This window comes from Oncorhynchus nerka, linkage group LG20 (genome assembly GCF_034236695.1).
Source record: "Oncorhynchus nerka isolate Pitt River linkage group LG20, Oner_Uvic_2.0, whole genome shotgun sequence".
Lineage (NCBI taxonomy): Eukaryota > Metazoa > Chordata > Actinopteri > Salmoniformes > Salmonidae > Oncorhynchus > Oncorhynchus nerka.
Window position 1 is genome coordinate 30,434,769 of NC_088415.1, and position 22,207 is coordinate 30,456,975.

At 42.7% G+C, this 22,207-nt stretch overlaps 1 protein-coding gene across 6 annotated transcripts in view; it reads left to right on the plus strand.

The window, feature by feature from the left end:
* The window catches only part of LOC115102267 (E3 ubiquitin-protein ligase MIB2-like), a 67,012-nt gene that overhangs the window by 25,136 nt on the left and 19,669 nt on the right, over positions 1–22,207 (plus strand). For 4 of the 6 annotated variants that reach the window (XM_065005408.1, XM_065005409.1, XM_029622021.2 and 1 more), the window contains 10 exons: positions 7,773–7,879; positions 9,952–10,146; positions 13,101–13,243; positions 13,605–13,712; positions 14,407–14,511; positions 15,732–15,894; positions 16,754–16,887; positions 16,967–17,115; positions 17,800–17,956; positions 20,207–20,361. In XM_065005408.1, coding sequence (XP_064861480.1) covers positions 7,773–7,879; positions 9,952–10,146; positions 13,101–13,243; positions 13,605–13,712; positions 14,407–14,511; positions 15,732–15,894; positions 16,754–16,887; positions 16,967–17,115; positions 17,800–17,956; positions 20,207–20,361 — 1,416 coding nt within the window. The remainder of the gene's footprint in view (positions 1–7,772; positions 7,880–9,951; positions 10,147–13,100; positions 13,244–13,604; positions 13,713–14,406; positions 14,512–15,731; positions 15,895–16,753; positions 16,888–16,966; positions 17,116–17,799; positions 17,957–20,206; positions 20,362–22,207) is intronic. The other 2 variants (XM_029622022.2, XM_065005406.1) reach the window with 2 other exon arrangements.

The window sequence follows — 22,207 nt, forward strand, 5'->3', positions numbered from 1 at the left end:
TTGCAGGTTGTTTACAAACTACTCAACCCCAGAGTAGGACTTACGCTAGCTACCTGACGAGACTGCAAATCTCTACCTTTTAAAAATATATATCCTCTACTTATTACAAGTAAGAAGATTGATACATGTGGTGATGGGATAGTAGTAAACACACAGACCACCACGCTGCCACTTTGTGGTGAGGGAAATAAAAGCCTATTATTTAGTTAGTTCACTATTGATGAAATTACTCCCACACACACACACATTAACTTCTCTATATCAACAAACAGTACAGCCAGGTAAAGGCAAATGCAGGAATTAGATATCTCAGTAGTTGAGTCCTGTGCATGAATGATAATGTTTTTGTTTTTTACCCAAAATGGCTGATGGTCAACGCATGTTTAGTGCGTGTGGTCCATGCAGGGAATTGTTTGAATATGAAGTGGTTCTTTGGAGGGATCTCTGTCACCCCAATACTAACACGTTATGAACCTCAGAGCCATCTTTCTGAGACATCTTTAAGTAATGGAGTATTTAGTCTTAAGTGGAATGAAAGAATGTGACTCAGCTGAAGTCAGTTGGCCTGCAGTGATGTGATGGACCCTTTAGACATCTCTGGCCTTGGCTAGAGAGGACATACAGTAAGTAACGTGATGAATGGAGGGCAGACGTGACGAGGAAAACCACTGAGTGAAGAGACGGGCTCTTACGCAACCCTCATCCCGACAGAACATTCATTAAGATGAATCTACTAATGTTTTCCCGCCATTACCACTGAGGATTTGGAGAAACTAATCTCACGTGGACAGTTTTACTTCTTGGTAACTGAGATTAGGAGAAATGGATGATACAAAGAGCCATTGATGGTCTTTCTCAGTTCTGTTTAGGCCTCGCTACTTAGCCTAATTTTGTAGTCACACAGCTCATGTGGTAGAGCAGACGTCTTTAGAGAAACCCACTGAATCGTAATTAGTTTATTTGAACTATGAATCCCATTGGGGTTGTTTTGAATTCGCTCGATTGGTGTCAAGCAGGAGGCTGAGTCGGTTTCAGTTCTCCTTCGACCAAATATGCCAAATGCACGAAATATAGCCAGTCATTTATATTTCTACAGCTCGTCATACCAACACTCATCCATACTACATTAGATCATGCCGTTAGCGTTTTAGACATACTTACACACACAACATTCCATCTTTACCGTACAAGATTACAAAACATTGCACTCGTCCGTTGCAATAAGCGTATGCGTATAAGGTTTCATTATGAATCCAACAGTTTTTGATCAGCTTGGTCTCATAGTAAATCTGGGACACTCAAGTTAGTTTGATTTGTCACGTTTGGTACGGTTATAAAAGACAGACGGTTAATTACGGCAAAAACAAAAGGAGGGTGGTTGGTCGGGGTGTATGTATAACGCGAACGTATAGCAACAATTTTAGCTAACCCTTCCCCTAACTTTAACCCTTTAACCTAACTCCTAACCCCTAGCTAACGTTAGCCAGCTAGTTGTGGCTAAAGTTAGCTATGTGGATAGGTTGCTAACGTTAGCCACAAAAAAATGGAATTCGTAACATATCATACGTTTTGCAAATTCGTAACATATTGTAAATTGTGCAAGTTTGTAATGCAGTGCATTCAGAAAGTATTCAGACCCCTTCCCTTTTTCCACATTTTGTTACGCTACAGCCTTATTCTAGGAGATACAGGAGTAGATCAAAGTAGGGAAATGGTGAATAAATTAGTCAATGTTTATATCCAACCATTTGATCACAATTCTGGTTTAGATGTAGTTTTGATGTCATTCATTACACACAGTGAAGATAAATTCAACAGAACATTGACTGTTGCTGCTCCAAGACCCAGCCTCTAAAGCAAAGGAGAAAAACATCATATGAAAGTCACACCCGCAAACCCTCGTTCTTCTTCATGCTTGTTGTGCATGGGGCAAAACACAACAGAGCCCCTCTATACAGAGCCTTCAGAAAGTATTCACACCCTTGACCTTTTCCACATTTGGTTGTGTTACAGCCTGAATTTAAAATGGATTAAATTTAGATTTTTTTGGTCACTGGCCTACACATAATACCCCATAATGTCAAAGTGGAATTATGTTTTAAATTGTTTTTACAAATTAATTAAAAGCTGAAATGTCTTGAGTCAGTAAGTATTCAACCTCTTTGTTATGGCAAGGCTAAATAAGTTCAGGAGTAAAAGTATGCTTAACAAGTCACATAATAAGCTGCATGGACTCACTCTGTGTGCAATAAGTGTTTAACATGATTTTTGAATGATTACCTCATCTCTGTACCCCACACATACAGATAATTGTAAGGTCCCTCAGTCGAGCAGTGAATTTCAAACACTGATTCAACCACAAAGACCAGTGAGTATACAGTGAATGTTCCTGAGTGGCCTAACAGTTTTGACTGAAATCTACTTGAACATCTATAGCAAGACCTGAAAATGGTTGTCTAGCAATGATCAACAACCAATTTGATAGAGCTTGAAGAATTTTGAAAAGATAAATGGGCAAATGTTGTGCAATCCAGGTGTGGAAAGCTCTTAGAGATTTAACCAGAAAGACTCACAGCTATAATCGCTGCCAAAGGTGATTCTACAAAGTATTGACTCAGGGGTGTGAATACTTAGGTAAATTAGATATTTCTGTATTTAATTTTTAATAAATTTGCCAAGATTTCAAAAAACATGTTTTCCCTTTTTCATTATGGAGTATTTAATCAAGTAAAGTCTAATTGTATTTGTCACATGCGCCGAATACAACAGGTGTAGACCTTACAGTGAAATGCTTACTTACAAGCCCTTAACCAACAATACAGTTTTAAGAATATACACAAAAAAAGTAAGAGATAAGAATAACAAATAATTAAAGAGCAGCAGTACATAACAATAGCGGGGCTATATACAGGGGGTACCCATACAGAGTCAATGTGCGGGAGCATTGTTGTCGAGGTAATATGTACATGTAGGTAGAATCCATTTTGAATTCAGGCTGAAACACATTAAAATATGGAATAAGTCAAGGGGTATGAATACATTCTGGAGTGAGTGAGTCCTCAGTGATGTCATCCAAAGCGCTACAGTCTGTCTCGCGTCTCATAAGACCTGGTCCGTCTTAAGAAAATGCAGGCATTCAATCTGTCCCAAATTGATATTGGGTGAGCCGAGAAGTTGGCTGGCTTCCATGATGAGAGAGGCCCTGCTTTATTTTGCTGATCATTTGTGATGGAGGGATTGGATCTGGGCTCAGCAGCACAACTAATGGGATTCATGTAATGTCAGAGACGGAGAGAGTAGTCGAGCAGGTGGCTCAGCTGAGGGCTTAAAGCAGAGAGAGAGCCACTGTTAGGCACACACCGCCATGGGGTCAGGGGGTTCTTATTGAGTAGTACAGGACCTGCAGTGCCAGAGTTTTGCTGTATTGTAATTAACCCACTTATTAATGGGATTAGCATGTTAGCAGAATGTCATGTAAATTCTAATCAAGCAAGGGAGAAAGGACTTTCAATTTCTTCAAACAATCAACCTTTAATACCGATTAATTATTGCAATAATGGAGCTGGTCAACGACCACCCGTAGGTGATCAGTGAGAGCCCAATAATACAGAAAACGCAAGAGGTTTATATAGAAACCCCAAAAATTGCTTAGTCATGGTTGGTTCCACCCCTCCCCAGCAGATCGGGGCATCACAAGCTACTGTGGTTTCTTCTTTGTCTTATGCCTTGTGACCAAGTTACTCAGAAACAAAGATGATTGGAAACAATACAGGTCTATTCAGTTCCTCAAGTTTATCTCTATCCCATGTCCTTAACTACACGCCCAGACCAGCTGCGGTGAGTGAATGTGGAAGAGAGGAACCATCCCTGAGGCGGGGGAAGTGGTGAAACTATCTTGTAGTTTCAACCCTCCATATGTGCACAGCAATATGCCTTCTTTATTCCTTTAAGCAGAAAGCTCTTTAAGATCACTAAGCTCCTACACTAAGCTCCTATTTTGAAGCTACAGATAATTATATAGGTACATCTAATAGATCCTGCAAATACATGTTTTTTCCCTCACAAGTCTCACCTTCCTCCTCATTGAAGTGTGTTATGTCATTAATAGTGGCTGAGTGTGAATACAGATTTGGGGAAGTGAGGTGCCAGTGGATGTGCTGTGATTTTCCTTAATACAGGATGTTCATTACCATGTGTGTGTCTGTGATCATCTGGATAGAGGCTGGGTCATCTGGATACTCTCTAATAATTTAGTCACATGTGTTTTGTCACGTGCGTGTGTATAATAACCAAGTGTTCACAATGACGTTTGGTCACCGTTGTTCATGGTAAGTGGTGTGTATCGCCTTGACGTGTGTGTGTGTGTAGGTTATGGTGTGTTGACAGTGCCCTGTGCAGCATATGGGTGTCCATATGTTTACTGAGGGGGGGGTGGAAACGCAACAACAACTTCGCGGTTGGCTAATCTAGGCTCAGTTTAATCCTTATCCTGCATATCTGGCAATTCGGCACCTCTCTACCTCCTACTGGTCATGTTTCAGCTCACCACATCCTCTCTCAGTCTCTATCTCACATCCTCTATCTCAGAGAGACCATTGGTCAGGCAGGATGAGACGTCCAGGTCCTTTTAAAGAGCTGCTCGCTCTCTCTCTCAAAGTATGAGTGTTTAACAGCGACAACACCAACAACAGTAATATGTCAAAACAGTTGCTGTCTTCACTAATGCCATCTGTACCATTCATGCATCATTATATTTACTCTCTACTAGATCTGTTTTGGATAGTTCTGCCCCCACCCTTTACATATTTTGCCCAATGGTATCTCGACCCATAAAATCCTTAAAGTGGTGTTTTTAATCTGGCTAAAATCTATTGTTGAAAGCAGCCCATTAACAACCTCCACCCTAATCTACCAAGTCAGGAAATCCTGCTGTATAAACCAGCATTGTTTTATTCAGGTCTTATCCCCACCGCATCATCATCTTTGCATGGAATTCTCTGAAAATCATGTTGCGTACCAACCCTTTCACCGCCTGTGGCCGTACACAGTAAACACAGTGTCTACAGCAAAGGCCTATAGTTGAAGTCAGAAGTTTACATACAGTTTAGCCAAATACATTTAAACTCAGTGTTTCACAATTCCTGAGATTTAATCCTCGTAAACATTCCCTGTCTTAGGTCAGTTAGATCACCACTTTATTTTAAGAATGTGAAACGTCAGAATAATAGTAGAGTGATTTACTCCAATACCTTGACTTTGTAGTCCTTAAGCCATTTTGCCACAACTTTGGAAGTATGCTTGGGGTCATTGTCCATTTGGAAGACCCATTTGCAACCAAGCTTTAACTTCCTGACTGATGTCTTGAGATGTTGCTTCAATATATCCACATAATTTTCCTCCCTCATCTATTTTGTGAAGTGCATCAGTCCCTCCTGCAACAAAGCACCCCCACAACATGATGCTGCCACCCCTGTGCTTCACGGTTGGGATGGTGTTCTTCGACTTGCAAGCCTCCCCCTTCTTCCTCCAAACATAACGATGATCATTATGGCCAAACAGTTCTATTTTTGTTTCATCAGACCAGAGGACATTTGTCCAGAAAGTACAATCTTTGTCCCCATGTGGGGGTGCAAACTGTAGTCTGGCATTTTTATGGCGGTTTTGGAGCAGTGGCTTCTTCCTTGCTGAGCGGCCTTTCAGGTTATGCCGATATAGGACTCGTTTTACTGTGGATATAGATACTTTTGTACTTCCTCCAGCATCTTCACAAGGTCCTATACTGTTGTTCTGGAATTGATTTGCACTTTTTGCACCAAAGTACGTTCATCTCTAGGAGACAGAATGCGTCTTCTTCCTGTATGACAGCTACGTGGTCCCATGTTGTTTATACTTGCGTACTATTGTTTGTACAGATGAACGTGGTACCTTCAAGTGTTTGGAAATTGCTCCCAAGGATGAACCAGACTTGTGGAAGTCTACAATTGTTTTTCTGAGGTCTTTGCTGATTTCTTTGGATTTTCCCATGATGTCAAGCAAAGAGACACTGAGTTTGAAGGTAGACCTTGAAATACATCCACAGGTACACCTCCAATTGACTCAAATTATGTCAATTAGCCTATCAGAAGTGTCTAAAGCGATCATTTTCTGGAATTTTCCAAGCTGTTTAAAGGCACAGTCAACTTAGTGTATGTAAACTTCTGACCCACTGGAATTGTGATACAGTGAATATAAGTGAAATAATCTGTCTGTAAACCATTGTTAGAAAAATGACTTGTGTCATGCACAAAGTAGATTGCCAAAACTATAGTTTGTTAACAAGAAATTTGTGGAGTGGTTGAAAAACGAGTTTTAATGACTCCAACCTAAGTGTATGTAAACTTCAGACTTCAACTGTATATATGTACACTTGTATGCTCACAGGACCATTTGGCACAGAAAGCTTAATAAGGGCCATATGTTATCCTCGTGGTGACGCGGATGTATTTTTGTAACACACACTCTCTTAGCTGTGCTGTCTGACATTGTGCTTCCTGATTGCGCTGCTGTCTAGGGATTAGTCCTCAAATCTCTGATTTTAGACACATGCCACCTCACCTCCCCATTGTCCATGGCCACACAGCCCACACCAGGATTTACTGTCAGTCTACAGTAAGCCTCCAAGAAGCAAAGGTGCCACCGGCTTCTTCTTCTAAGGCCAACATGCCTCACAATCTGACCTGATTAGTTCAGAAGATAACCAGGGCTAGCTTCGTTTTTCCCCCACGTTTGCGTTGATGGACACCACTCGCAGCCGAAGGGAGAGTGACGCGTAGGTGTAGCAAAGCCTCTCTTCATCCCAGAGGAAGACCACCCACGGGAGGATTGTTTTACTTTGATTATAGTGGATTGAGAGAAATTCAAGTCAAGTTTCCAGTCTTTCCCCAAGCTGCATGGCAGAATGAAACCTCAATGCTGACCTCGTGGAGAAATAATGGGAATAGGCAGTTAATTTGCCCCTTTGAGATCTGACCAAATCTTTACCATAAGGTACGGCTCCTCCTAGACCCCTCCCCCCTTCTGATTTCTGATGAATTTGATATAACTGCCTGCTTGAACCTGTCAAACAGGTCTGGGTTTTTGGCAGCCATATTCCGCTCAGTCTTGTGGTTGTGATGACATTGAAGTCCCCTGTTGAGTAATTTAAGGGTTTTGCAGCATGTTTCTCTCAGCCCTCAGCTATGCTGAACGACCCATCAAAAACAAAGACCTCTCCTTAATTTGGATGAGCAATCGAGCACATGTATGTCATCTCCCCTTGGCAAGCATCCACCACAGAATAGACTCCCCTTTGTCTCCCCACTACCCTTACTGATTCAAGTGTCTTCTGAGTGTGTCTCAGTAACATAGCCCCAACATTGTTGTATCTTATAACCCTCTCTGATTTTCAGGCTAGTGTCTGTGACATAGCGTGTCTCTAAGCCAGAGAGCTGTTACATCTGGGCTGTTTTCTTGTGCCACTTAGTTGGACTATAATGTAGGCCAGACGGTTGGCTTACTTATTCGAGATAGCTATACGTTTTAAAGGGTTTTAGCTAGAGTTTTTCTGGTGGCCGATAAGAGAAGCATTTCGAACAAGCTTCTGTCAGTCAGTGGTTATGTTTCTGAAACTGCACAATGTCATTTGGACAGAACATTCTGGATACACCCCATGATGTTGTATCACAAGTCATAATGCTATCTTCTTGCCATAGTGTTTCATTGAGAATGTGGTTTGTACTTTTTGCCTTTCACAGAGTGTGCTTGGCCCCGCGGCAGAATCTCCCACGGATCATCCTCAAAGGAATCTTTCAAGGGGTGAAAGTGGTACGCGGACCTGACTGGGACTGGGGAAACCAAGACGGTGAGGGAGTGAGCGGAGCAATCCATCCATACCGACCAGGGCCTGGCAATGTTGTTGTTGTTTCAACTGTTTCACCATGACCTCTTAACCTCATTCCATTATACTCTAATGTTCTCTAATTACCCTGCAAAGTGACAGTTTGAACTGGTGTCTTTGTGCTTCAAGATTCTTTCCCAACCCAAAAGTATCTCATCGAGTCTGTTTAACAGATATTTCCTAACGATCAGTTTTATTTTTCCTTTCGTACCGTTTCCCCTCTAGTGTAGTGGAATATACCAAGAAGTCACATGAATTCTAATTATAGAATGTGCTGCAACTCCGGGGAGGAAAAAATTGTCTTTGTGGTTAAGTTAATTTTGGGACATGGCTACTGTGCTGTTGGGTTTCTGTGGGTTCGCATAACATTTCGAATCAAGAGTCAAGAGAATTTGTCTCTCAATGGCAAATTATTATGAAAGAAACAGATTTTCCATACAAGTACTAAATTAACTCTTTGCAGGATCTCCATCTGTGGAAAGTTTGATAATTGTTCCTTTCAATTTCAAAACCCTTCAATATCATTGCCTCTAGGGCTGGAGAAATCTGTCATTAGCTCTTTGTATTACCTCATGTGGGGTCAGAACCGGGAATGGGTTCATTGGGTCCTCTCTGTGTTAAAGCACTGGCCAATGAGTCAAAATGTCCTATGGTGTCTTCGAAAGTGAACCCCTGGGGTCTAAGTCAGTCATCATCAGTCTTTAAGCAGCATGCGGTAAGTGCATAGGGACATTCTGGCTATGCTTAGAAGAGAGGCTGTCCCTTACCTGAGTCCTGTCCTGAACTGAGGTTACCTGGCAGGCTGTGTAATCCTTGATGTAACTGTTAACCTGCATAAACTAGGCTATACAATGTCAGGTTCTCTATGTTTGTGGTGGAAACTGAATGAGGTATTTGATGACATTTGACCTTGAAGCAAGTCATTATGTAATAAAGTAGATGCGTATCGTCGTGGTTGTAAATCAATGTATTGTATCTTGTGTCCGGTACAGTAGTTGAGAATGTGAGGGGTGCTAGCCACAGCCTCTAAGTGTGCTTTGTTTTGTGTTCTTCTTTGTTTGATCTCTCACTTCTAACCAGAGTCAAAGGGATGATTGGAGAAACCTTGTTTAGATGATCCATTTAGATTGGTCCTTGAAAACTTTTCAGCATCCAGAGCACAGATTGGAGTCATGATCCTACTTGTTGTTTCTTACTTTCAGTATGTGATGTTGAATTAGCCAAGTCTATAATTGACAAGATTCTTGAACCAGAGTATGGTCTTTGTGCTGCAATAAGGTTGAATATGTGGATGTGAAACAGTGATGGGCACCATCTCCTGTTTTAACATTGGGTGTGTTTGTAAATTCACCCTGGCTATCTACTCCGATTTCAGAGCACTTTCGTCAGTGAGCGCAGAATAACTGATTAATTTATGAACGCGCAACACCCATTGAATATGACCGGTGTCAGTAAATGTCAGCAAAAAATATAACTAAATTGTTGCCTTCAGCACAGTTACAGTCACCAACGCTCTAGATAACATAAAAACAGCCTAAACAGCTCTGCTAGGACCAGTAAAATGGTCAGAGTGAGGTGTTCTCTCATTTATGTCTGGAAGTAGCTAGCAAGCTAGCCAGCTTTAGCCAGTTAGCTTGGGTGCTTTACTGCCGTTGAGCTCAAAACGCCTCGGATCAACCCTACTCCTCTGCCAGAGTGTCCAGTGTGCGCTTTGAATGCTCAGAGAGCGAAACACTCTGAATTTACTAACGTACAGTCTGACAACGCTCTGAATTTACAAACACCCAAAGTGCACTCTGATCGCAGTCTGGCAATCCAAAATGCATTTACGAACATACCTATTGTGTCTTTGAAGGGGTAATGTCCTGCCTGTGCACAGAATCAAACTACACAAAATATAATTGTTTCCATAGTTTGGATGAATATATCAAGCACAATCTTCTCATTATTCCTAATTTTCCCCCAATAAGCCTATTTTACTTGCTCTCTTCGGTTTTTCTCTGCTCTCATACTCCTACACCGCACCGCGTGTGCAGGAGGAGAGGGTAAGGTTGGAAAGGTGGTGGACATCCGTGGCTGGGACACAGAGTCTGGTCGCAGTGTGGCCAGTGTCACCTGGTCCAATGGCACCACCAACGTCTACCGATTGGGTCACAAGGGCAAGGTAGACCTCAAATACGTGTCGGACATCCAGGGGGGCTTCTACTACAAAGACCACCTACCAAAGCTTGGTATGAACCAAGGGGGATAGATTTTAAGTTTCTGCCTGTTGTTAAGGAAGCATGCTTGTCTTCGTAATTCATCAAATTGTATACACTACCGATCAAAAGTTTTAGAACACCTACTCATTCAAGGGTTTTTACTTTCTTTTTTACAAATGTTCTACATGTAGAAAAATTGTGAAGACATCAAAACTGTGAAATAACACATGGAATCATGTAGTAACCAAAAAAGTGTTAAACAAATCAAAATGTATTTTATATTTGAGATTCTTTAAATAGCCAGCCTTTACCTTGATGACAGCTTTGTACACTCTTTGCATTTTCTCAACCAGCTTCATGAGGTAGTCACCTGGAATGCATTTCAATTAACAGGTGTGCCTTCTTAAAAGTACATTTTAAAAATGTCTTTCCTTAACCTCTAGCGACGAGCAATCCCGTATCCGGGAGCGTAATCATAGCCTCAAGCGCATTACCATAACGCAACGTTTCCTATTCATGAAAATCGCAAATGAAATTAAATAAATATATTCAAACACAAGCTTAGCCTTTTGTTAACAACACGGTCATCTCAAATATGCTTTTCAACCAAAGCTACACAAGCATTTGTGTAAGAGTATTGATAGCCTAGCATAGCATTAAGCCTAGCATTAAGCCTAGCATTCAGCAGGCAACATTTTCACAAAAACAAGAAAAGCATTCAAATAAAATAATTTACCTTTGAAGAACTTCGGATGATTTCAATGACGAGACTCTCAGTTAGATAGCAAATGTTCATTTTTTCCAAAAATATTATTTGTGTTGGCGAAATAGCTCCGTTTTGTTCATCACGTTTGGCTAAGAAAAAGACAAAAAAAAAGACAAATTCAGTCACTACAACGCCAAACCTTTTTCCAAATTAGCTCCATAATATCAACAGAAACATGGCAAACGTTGTTTAGAATCAATCCTCAAGGTGTTTTTCACATATCTATTTGATAATATATCAGTCGTGACAGTTGGTTTCTCATCAGAAGCAAACGGAAAAATACTGCAGCTGGAGATTACGCAATAATTGCAACGGAGGACACCAAGCGACCACCTGGTAGATGTAGTCTCTTATGGTCAATCTTCCAATGATATGCCTACGAATACGTCACCATGCTGTTGACACCTTGGGGAAGCGACAGAAAGCCTAAGCTCATTCGTGGCCCATTCACAGCCATATAAGGAGTCATTGGCATGAGGCGGTTTAAAAAAATGTGGATTTTTATCTGGTTTTCGCCTGTAACATCAGTTCTGTGGCACTCACAGACAATATCTTTGCAGTTTTGGAAACGTCAGAGTGTTTTCTTTCCAAAGCTGTCAATTATATGCATAGTCGAGCATCTTTTCGTGACAAAATATCTTGTTTAAAACGGGAACGTTTTTCATTCAAAAATTAAAATAGCGCCCCTTATATCCAAGAAGTTAATGTGTTGGAGACAATCAGACGATCTGTTGTGACAAGGTAGGGGGGTTATACAGAAGATAGGCCTATCTGGTAAAAGTCCAAGTCCATATAATGGCAAGAACAGCTCAAATAAGCAAAGAGAAATGACAGTCCATCATTACTTTTAAGACATGAAGGTCAGTCAATATGGAACATTTCTAGAACTTTGAACATTTATTCAAGTGCAGTCGCAAAAATCATCAAGCGCTATGATGAAACTGTCCCTCATCAGGACCGCCACAGGGATGGAAGACCCAGAGTTACCTCTGCTGCAGAGGATACGTTCATTAGAGTTACCAGCCTCAGAAATTGGAGCCCAAATAAATGCGTCAGAGAGTTCAAGAAACAGACACATCTCAACATCAACTGTTCAGAGGAGACTGGGTGAATCAGGCAATCATAGTCGAAATGTTGTAAAGAAACCACTACTAAAGGACACCAATAAGAAAAAAAGACTTGCTTGGGCCAAGAAACACAATATTTTTGATTCCAACCGCCATGTCTTTGTGAGATGCGGTGTGGGTGAACGGATGATCTCCTCATGTGTATTTCCCACCGTAAAGCATGGAGGAGGAGGTGTTATAGTGTGGAGGTGCTTTGCTGGTGACACTGTCTGTGATTTATTTAGAATTCAAGGCACACTTAACCAGCATGGCTACCACAACATTCTGCAGCAATATGCCATCCCATCTGGTTTGGGCTTAGTGGGATTATCATTTGTTTTTCAACAGGACAATGACCCAACAACGGGGCGGCAGGGTAGCCTAGTGGTTAGAGTGTTGGACTAGTAACCGAAAGGTTGCAAGTTCAAACCCCCGAGCTGACAAGGTACAAATCTGTCGTTCTGCCCCTGAACAGGCAGTTAACCCACTGTTCCTAGGCCGTCATTGAAAATAAGAATTTGTTCTTAACTGACTTGCCTAGTTAAATAAAGGTAAAATAAAAAAATAAAAACCCCAAGCTGTGTAAGGGCTATTTTTACCAAGAAGGAGAGTGATGGAGTGCTGCATCAGATGACCTGGCCTTCACAATCCAGACCTCAACCAAATTGAGATGGTTTGGATGAGTTGGACTGCAGAGTGAAGGGAAAGTAGCCAACAAGTGCTCACTATATGTGGGAACTCCTTCAAGACTGTTGGAAAAGCATTCCAGGTGAAGCTGATTGAGAGAATGCCGAAAGTGTGCAAAGCTGTCATCAAGGAAAAGAGTAGCTATTTGAAGAATCTAAAATATATTTTGATTTGTTTAACACTTTTTTTGGTTACTACATGATTCCATGTGTGTTATTTCATAGTTTTGATGTCTTTACTGTTATTCTACAATGTAGAAAATAGTAAAAATAGTTTTAAAAAATAAAGAAAATCACTTGAATGAGTAGGTGTTTTAAAACCTTTGACTGGAAGTGTATGTATCTTACAGATCAATATGAAAGCACTGCAGTAGAGTATGTTGTCACGTGTGTGTGTGTTTTTATCTATGGTTTGTGTGTACACAGGTGAGCACGCAGAACTGCAGAGGCAGGAGAGTGCAGAAGGCCACACCTTCAACCAGGGGGACAAGGTGAAGTGTCTCCTGGAAGTAGACATCCTCAGACAGATGCAAGAGGGCCACGGAGGATGGAACCCCAAAATGGCAGAGGTACTAAACTAAACTCCCTCCAAGTCAATTGGTGGAATTTCTCTGACATAATCTTATCAAAAGAGTCTTACCTCATTCCAAGCTTTCTCCAGTCGTAGAACTACTTTGAAGTGTATGCCATGTTGTCACTGCATGTGCTATGTTAGGCAAGTACTGGTTCAAATTCTGAGTACCGTATCCCCATTTTGAACCTTTGAACCCAGGTTTATGTAACGTTGCCGGCGTGAATGGTCTCTGGTGTGCAATAGAACAAAATCAACAAGCCCGTATTACTTTCAAATCAATGGAGCCGGCGAAATGACAATGCCAAGGCCGGCCACAATCGGCAACTGCAAATCAAATCTGATTTGTGTGTTTACAGTACATCTGCAAAATCGGGACGGTACACAGAATCACTGACCGGGGAGATGTCAGAGTCCAGTACAGCAACAACATCCGCTGGACTTTCCACCCAGGTGCCCTGACCAAGGTACTCTAGCTCTACCAGTGAGAAATGAATACAGGCTCACAGCATGGTCTTATACTGTAGGTTAGCATTAGCTAGCGATGTGATGCTAATCAAATCAAATTGTATTGGTCACATACACATATTTAGCAGATGTTATAATGGGTATAGCGAAATGCTTGTGTTTCTAGCTCCAACAGTGCAGTAGTATCTAACAATTTACAACAATAGACACAAATCTAAAAGTAAAAGTATGAATTAAGAAGTATAAAAATATTAGGACGAGCAATGTTGGAGTGGCATTGACTAAAATACAATAATATAATACATTATGTACATATGAAATTAGTAAATCAGTATGTAAACATTATTAAAGTGACTAGTGTTCCATTATTAAAGTGGCCAGTGATTCCATATCTAAGGTGCAGGGTTGAGTAACCGGGTGGTAGCCAGCTAGTGATGGCTATTTAACAGTCTGATGGCCTTGAGATAGAAGCTGTTTTTCAGTCTGTCGGTCCCAGCTTTTATGCACCTGTACTGATCTCACCTTCTGGATGGCAGCGGGGTGAACAGGCCGTGGCTCGGGTGCTTGATGTCCTTGATTATCTTTTTGGCCTTCCTCTGACATCGGGTGCTGTAGGTGTCCTGGATGCTGACAGATTAGCATTAGCATCACATCGCTAACAATTTGCTGTCTTCTTCCCCTTTCGTGCCGTAGGTCAACACGTTTGGTGTGGGCGAGCTGGTGCGAGTACTGGAAGACATAGACTGTGTAAAGAGGCTTCAGGCTGGCCACGGAGAATGGACAGACAGCATGACACCAGTACGTTGACATAGGCTGAGGCTAACTATCTGTAGGCTAACGCTAACTTCCGGTAGCCTAACTGAGTGGGGAGAGGGAAACTGAAAACTAGCTGTTATTGGCAGAGAGGTTTCAAACTCTCTTTCTTATTAAGGCATCAATATGCTTCAGTTAAGCAAGTACCTAGCCAAACTCAGCTAGCCGAACCTTCAGCTAGCCAACCTCTTCACTTGAAAAAAGCGGCAATAGTTACTGTTTGTCCATTTTGAGATGCCATAGCCAGTATACACTTCCTCAAAATAGTCAGAATTAATCTAAGATAACTCAAGAAATCTTATAAATGTTGACGTTTTTGCCGAAGAGATCTTAGTCAATCTTAGCAATTTTACATCTAAGATGTTTGGTGCAGTATTTCTTTATGAAGAAATGTGCATGAAAATGAATCATCTCTTGTTGAATGACAACAAAGACTTTATTGAAGAGTCTTTACTGTTGACTTGGGGCATAGACTTCTACTTCGAACTTGGGCTTGCCTCCAGAAAAAAATGTCATTACCCTCACCGAAGTCCAAAACGTCACAAAATGTCGTCATAATATATGCACAAACTCTACCTAACTGTTTCGACTGGGAAGCATGCAGATGCCTTTAGTCTATTAACTAATTTACCGCCTGGTGTATCTCATCATCCCACCAAAACAGGCTAACATTTCAGCCGGTCTTTTCAAACAGCTCTTACACTAAAAGGGCATTATCATTTTCACAATTTCACAGTATTTTTCCAATCTCATATTGTGGAAATATATAGTACAAAACACAGGAAAAGCTAGTTTTTCACTTCACTGGGCCTTTAAGGCTTCTGCGAAAACAAAGCATCTTGATTATTTACCTATAAATAAAAGCCCTGAGAATTTCCCTGGGTGGCATGGGTAACTGAAAAGAGTGTATTTGAGATGGCAAGATGAATCATGGTTGGATGGAGGTTCTTTGAAACGCTCCTTCTCCTCTCATTCGTGGCCAGTGATTAGTGTTTATACCTAATGTACCTAAAATCTTGTCATATCAATGGTCGTGATGGAAAGGCGGCAAAGTGAGGAAAGTGTAATGGGAAAGAATCCATAGGCCTGCTTACCGATCTGGTGTCCTAACACTGTCTTTTCACTCTCCTCCCTCTCTCTCCTCTGCCCTCCCACCCTTCTTCCTCCTCCTGTTTTTTACACCCCCTCCTTTCTCCTCCGATCAGGCCCTGGGGCAGATGGGCAAGGTGCTGAAGGTGTACGCAGATGGGGACCTGCGAGTGGCCTTCGGCGGCCAGACGTGGACCTTTAACCCGGCGTGCCTCTCAGCCCAAACCATGGAGGTGGATGCCAACCTCATGACTGCTGAAAACCCCAATGAATCTGGAAGTAAGGACTACTTAGACCTTGCAAAAAGGAGGAAGGGGGCCTCTTATTCAACAGTCTTCCAGCGACCTCTGCTTTTTGTCCTTCCTTATTCCCCCTCTCCAACCCTCTCTCTTCTTCCAGCACTCTTGCTGCAAGCCATGCATGCACTACTGGCCAAGGACTGTGACAGTGGCTGTCTATTGCATAGACAGCCAATCATAACGCTGTTTCTCCATTTATAAAACATTTAAATAAAACAAATGTTGGAGGGAAGCTCCACAGGCCTCATCAGCATATGTGCCTCTACTGCTCCTCATGTGTGTATATGAATGTGTGCTTCTCCTACCAGTCTTGAGTGCCCTGACTCAATCCCCCCTCTTTCTATGTCTGTCATATTCATAATGATGGCACAGAGTAGGGACGAGAGGCTCATAATGCTGGCTTAGGGTGCACGAGGACATTTTGACTCATTCCAATGATTGTACTTTGACTTGACTTTACAAACCGTCTTGGTAACTCTGTGTGTATGTATGTGCTCTCTGGGTTTAGAGGGGCCTGGAGGGCAACGCAGCACAAACTGTTTCCCACGCTCTCGAATCCATCACTAACATGTCACACACTCTTTTTTCTCCTTCCCTTGTTCTTTATTCCTCTACATTGTCTTTTTTCACTCTCCCGCTCCCCCTTTTTTCGTTGGCCTCTATTCCCGATCTTCTCTCTCTCCCTATTCCCGATCTTCTCTCTCTCCCTCCTTTCTTTCTTTCTTTCTTTCTTTCTTTCTTTCTTTCTTTCTTTCTTTCTTTCTTTCTTTCTTTCTTTCTTTCTTTCTTTCTTTCTTTCTTTCTTTCTTTCTTTCTTTCTTTCTCCCTCTCATCTCCAGACACAGTCATTTCAGTCCTGGAAAAGCTGCTGTCTCAGTCTACAGAGCAGGACAACCCCAGCCGGCTGGTCATCGAGGCGGCGCATGGCAGTGCCAGCAAAGTCAGAGAGCTCGTGCAGAAATACCCTGACAAGGTGCGCTCACTCCCCACCTCAGACTGTGTGTGTGTGTGTTACATTTCTTAATGTGATTGTGTGTGTTACATCTCTCCAGGTGGATATAAAGAACCAAGGCAAGACGGCGCTGCAGGTGGCAGCCCACCAGGGCCACATGGAGGTGGTCCTGGCTCTGCTGCAGGCCAACAGCTCCATCAAGGTGAAGGATGAGGACGGAGACACCGCCCTGCACTACACAGCCTTTGGGTGAGAGGAGCACACACAGACCCACGGGACATCTGAAGGTGGCCGTCTAAATCCTGTATTCACATTGTGAGCAAACAAGTTATGGGGAGGGGTTATCTGGATTTAATTGGATTTGGGCTTGTCCGTTTCTCCAGCTGGGGTGCATTGGGTTCAGTGAAATCACTCCACACACACACACACAGAAACAGACACAGACAGGCATTACTTTTGTCCCTAATCCTCCACACGACAGAACAGGGATTAGATAGGCAGCTTTAGATTCCATCTATGAGAAAATGAGCCATCGATGGGATTTACAAGTATCCCTTGGGTCTCTCGGTGGTTACATGGCATGTAAACAAGGATCAGCTTTGGGATGGATCTGTTATGAGCCTTGTGCTGTGGGTTTGTTATTCAGGCCTGCGTGTTTTAGTGGTTCGTTCTCCATTTTCAATTCAGTCCAATCCATTGAGGCTTCATTGGTGTGGAACTCATTGGTAAATATTGCCAAAGCTGAAATTCATTTATCAGAATGAGTAAATAAATACAAAACACAACAATTATATGAAAATGCATCGAGTAATGCATATTGAAATGAATATGCTAACTAGATATTATTATGCTTAGGCCTAAGTGTCTGTGTGTCTGTGTGTGTGTGTGTGTGTGTGTGTGTGTGTGTGTGTGTGTGTGTGTGTGTGTGTGCAGGAACCAGGCGGAGATTGCGCGGCTGCTGCTGAGTAAAGGGGCCAATGTGAACTTACTGAACAACTCCATGTGCACGGCACTGCACATAGCCGTCAACAAGGGCTTTACCGACGTGGTGCGCGTGCTGTCAGAACACTTGGCCGACATCAACGTACAGGTCAGTACCGACTAATAAGATTTACATTACCTGTGCCTGAAATGGCATCCTTTTCCCTATATAATTCACTACTTTTGTTCATGCTTTCACCTGTCAGGCTCACTGCCCATACATATAAAACACACACGTTCACGCACAAACACACTCTCACAAGTCTCTCGAAATAAACAGCATCCTTTTTATCTTCTGCTTTGGAGCTTTTTAACAAACACGTTATATACACTACTGTTCAAAAGTTTGGGGTCCCTTAGAAATGTCCTTGTTTTTTAAAGAAAAGTAAAAATTTTGTTCATTTAAAATAACATCAAATTGATCAGAAATATAGTGTAGACATTGTTAATGTTGTAAATGACTATTGTAGCTGGAAACGGCAGATTTTTTATGGAATATCTACATAGGCGTACAGAGACCCATTATCAGCAACCATCACTCCTGTATTCCAATGGCACGTTGCGTTAGCTAATCCAAGTTTATCACTTTAAAAGGCTAATTGATCATTAGAAAACCCTTCTGCAATTATGTTAGCACAGCTGAAAACTGTTGTTCTGACAATCTAATGTACTTGTCCTCTTGCTCAGTTGTGCACCGGGGCCTCCCATTCATCTTTCTATTCTGGTTGAGCCAGTTTGCGCTGTTCTTTGAAGGGAGTAGGACACAGCGTTGTACGAGATCCTCAGTTTTTTTTTGCAATTTCTTTAATTTCTCAGAACAAGAATATACTGACGAGTTTCAGAAGAAAGTTCTTTGTTTCTGGCCATGTTGAGCCTGTAATTGAACCCACAATTGCTGATGCTCTAGATACTCAACCAGTCTAAAGAAGGCCAGTTTTATTGCTTCTTTTAATAGCACAACAGTTTTCAGCTCTGCTAACATAATTGCAAAAGGGTTTTCTAATGATCAATTAGTTGTAGAAACATCAAGGATGATCAATTGAAACAGGAGCTCAATTTCGAGTCTCATAGCAAAGGGTCTGAATTCTTATGTAAATAAGGTATCTGTTTTTATTTTTAATACATTTGCAAAAAATTCTAAAAACCTGTTGTCGCTTTGTCATTATGAGGTATTGTGTGTAGATTGATGAGAATTATTATTAGGGTAATACATTATAGAATAAGGATGTAATGTAACAAAAAGTGGAAAATGTCAAGGGTCTGAATACTTTCTGAATATTGTGCTGCTTTTAGTGTCTTTGTCATTTGTTGTGTATTTATTGTTGGTATATCTATTGGCCGGTACAATTACATTTTCCCTTTGTGTGATTAATAAAGTACTATGTTATCTAAAATGGACACACACATTCACCCCCAGCCTAATTAATTTTTCTATAAGGGCTGTGTGATTTTTCTGCTCACTTGGGTCCAGTTGTTGAGCTCATTAAAGCCATTTAGATGTCTCTCCAGCTCTCTGTCTGGGCTTTACTCAAATGGCCACACCTCAAAACAGCTCCTTATGCCTCACAACAAGTCTCTGGTTTTGGGTACGGCTCGGGATATTTCATTTTTCCGCTTGTGCAGTGTGCATGCTCAGGTGGAGTGGAATGGCTGCCTGGAGTTGTGTGTGTTATGTCTTGCTCCGGGAGTAGGATACTGGGTGATGTCTGCGTAAATGTGCAACATGTTTGAGGTGTTGACAGCTGCATTGTCTATTCTCGTGGAGCAGTGGTGACGTACTCTCTCTTTCCATCACCGTTGTAATCTACTGGGAAGCCAGAATGTTCCCAACTGGAGATTTAAACGATGATGGAGAATCCTCCTGGTTTATCGACCCCAACACTCGCCATTGTACAGAACGAGTTCCCGACTGCGCCTCACAAAAGGACAATTTGAAGTGCGCCAATTAAGATTTTAATTTAGATTACAACTTGCACATAGGCTCTAGTTCTTTTAACCGAATAAGCCAGAAATGTTTTTTTTCAGCTCAGATTTACTCGAGGCATACAACGCAGTGTAGGCATAGCCTAGTGTATTTAGCCTTGTGTATTTATTTGTTATATATTTTTTTATTTATCAATTTGGGTTCACAGTGCTGACTGAACCGAGGTCCCTGTACCGAATGGTTTTGTACGAATATGTGTACCTTTACGGCCATATCTCACTTCCCTCCAGGACTGCTATTAGGACAAGATGCTGTACAGATTTAGGATCAGCTCTCCCTGCCCAAGTTATAACCCTCTCCTTTAGGGGCTACCATCCTCTAAACTAACCCCATGTAATTTATTATAGGGCTAACTACTTTCTCCTATCCCACCAGGACTCGTATGGAGACACACCACTGCACGACGCCATCGCCAAAGACTTCCGGAACATCATTGAGATCCTGGCGGTGGTGCCCAACATTGACTTCACCCAGCAGAACAACCGCGGCTTCAACCTGCTGCACCACGCAGCCCTCAAAGGCAACAAGCTGTGCGTACCACACTGCTGCTGTACACTACACATTACCTCATACACACTACACACACCACGCCACCCTTAAAGGCAACAAGCTGTAAGTACTAGACACTACACACACATACTACTAGACTATACACTACACACACATACTACTAGACTATACACTACACACACATACTAGCTACAGCTCACTACAACCCTCATACTCTTCGCACACACACAAACTAGGACTGGGCAATATGGCCAAAGTATTTTAAAAAAGTTGAACGGTATTTGACGGTATTTTTAGTTTTTGAATAATACAAGTTCTACATTTCATTTACATTTACATTTAAGTCATTTAGCAGACGCTCTTATCCAGAGCGACTTACAAATTGGTGCATTCACCTTATGACCTCCAGTGGAACAGTAGTGCATCTAAATCTTTTCAGGGGGAGGGGGTGAGAGGGATTACTTTATCCTATCCTAGGTATTCCTTAAAGAGGTGGGGTTTCAGGTGTCTCCGGAAGGTGGTGATTGACTCCGCTGTCCTGGCGTCGTGAGGGAGTTTGTTCCACCATTGGGGGGCCAGAGCAGCGAACAGTTTTGACTGGGCTGAGCGGGAACTGTACTTCCTCAGTGGTAGGGAGGCGAGCAGGCCAGAGGTGGATGAACGCAGTGCCCTTGTTTGGGTGTAGGGCCTGATCAGAGCCTGGAGGTACTGAGGTGCCGTTCCCTCACAGCTCCGTAGGCAAGCACCATGGTCTTGTAGCGGATGCGAGCTTCAACTGGAAGCCAGTGGAGGGAGCGGAGGAGCGGGGTGACGTGAGAGAACTTGGGAAGGTTGAACACCAGACGGGCTGCGGCGTTCTGGATGAGTTGTAGGGGTTTAATGGCACAGGCAGGGAGCCCAGCCAACAGCGAGTTGCAGTAATCCAGACGGGAGATGACAAGTGCCTGGATTAGGACCTGCGCCGCTTCCTGTGTGAGGCAGGGTCGTACTCTGCGGATGTTGTAGAGCATGAACCTACAGGAACGGGCCACCGCCTTGATGTTAGTTGAGAACGACAGGGTGTTGTCCAGGATCACGCCAAGGTTCTTAGCGCTCTGGGAGGAGGACACAATGGAGTTGTCAACCGTGATGGCGAGATCATGGAACGGGCAGTCCTTCCCCGGGAGGAAGAGCAGTTCCGTCTTGCCGAGGTTCAGCTTGAGGTGGTGATCCGTCATCCACACGGATATGTCTGCCAGACATGCAGAGATGCGGTTCGCCACCTGGTCATCAGAAGGGGGAAAGGAGAAGATTAATTGTGTGTCGTCTGCATAGCAATGATAGGAGAGACCATGTGAGGTTATGACAGAGCCAAGTGACTTGGTGTATAGCGAGAATAGGAGAGGGCCTAGAACAGAGCCCTGGGGGACACCAGTGGTGAGAGCACGTGGTGTGGAGACGGATTCTCGCCACGCCACCTGGTAGGAGCGACCTGTCAGGTAGGACGCAATCCAAGCGTGGGCCGCGCCGGAGATGCCCAACTCGGAGAGGGTGGAGAGGAGGATCTGATGGTTCACAGTATCGAAGGCAGCCGATAGGTCTAGAAGGATGAGAGCAGAGGAGAGAGAGTTAGCTTTAGCAGTGCGGAGCGCCTCCGTGATACAGAGAAGAGCAGTCTCAGTTGAATGACTAGTCTTGAAACCTGACTGATTTGGATCAAGAAGGTCATTCTGAGAGAGATAGCGGGAGAGCTGGCCAAGGACGGCACGTTCAAGAGTTTTGGAGAGAAAAGAAAGAAGGGATACTGGTCTGTAGTTGTTGACATCGGAGGGATCGAGTGTAGGTTTTTTCAGAAGGGGTGCAACTCTCGCTCTCTTGAAGACGGAA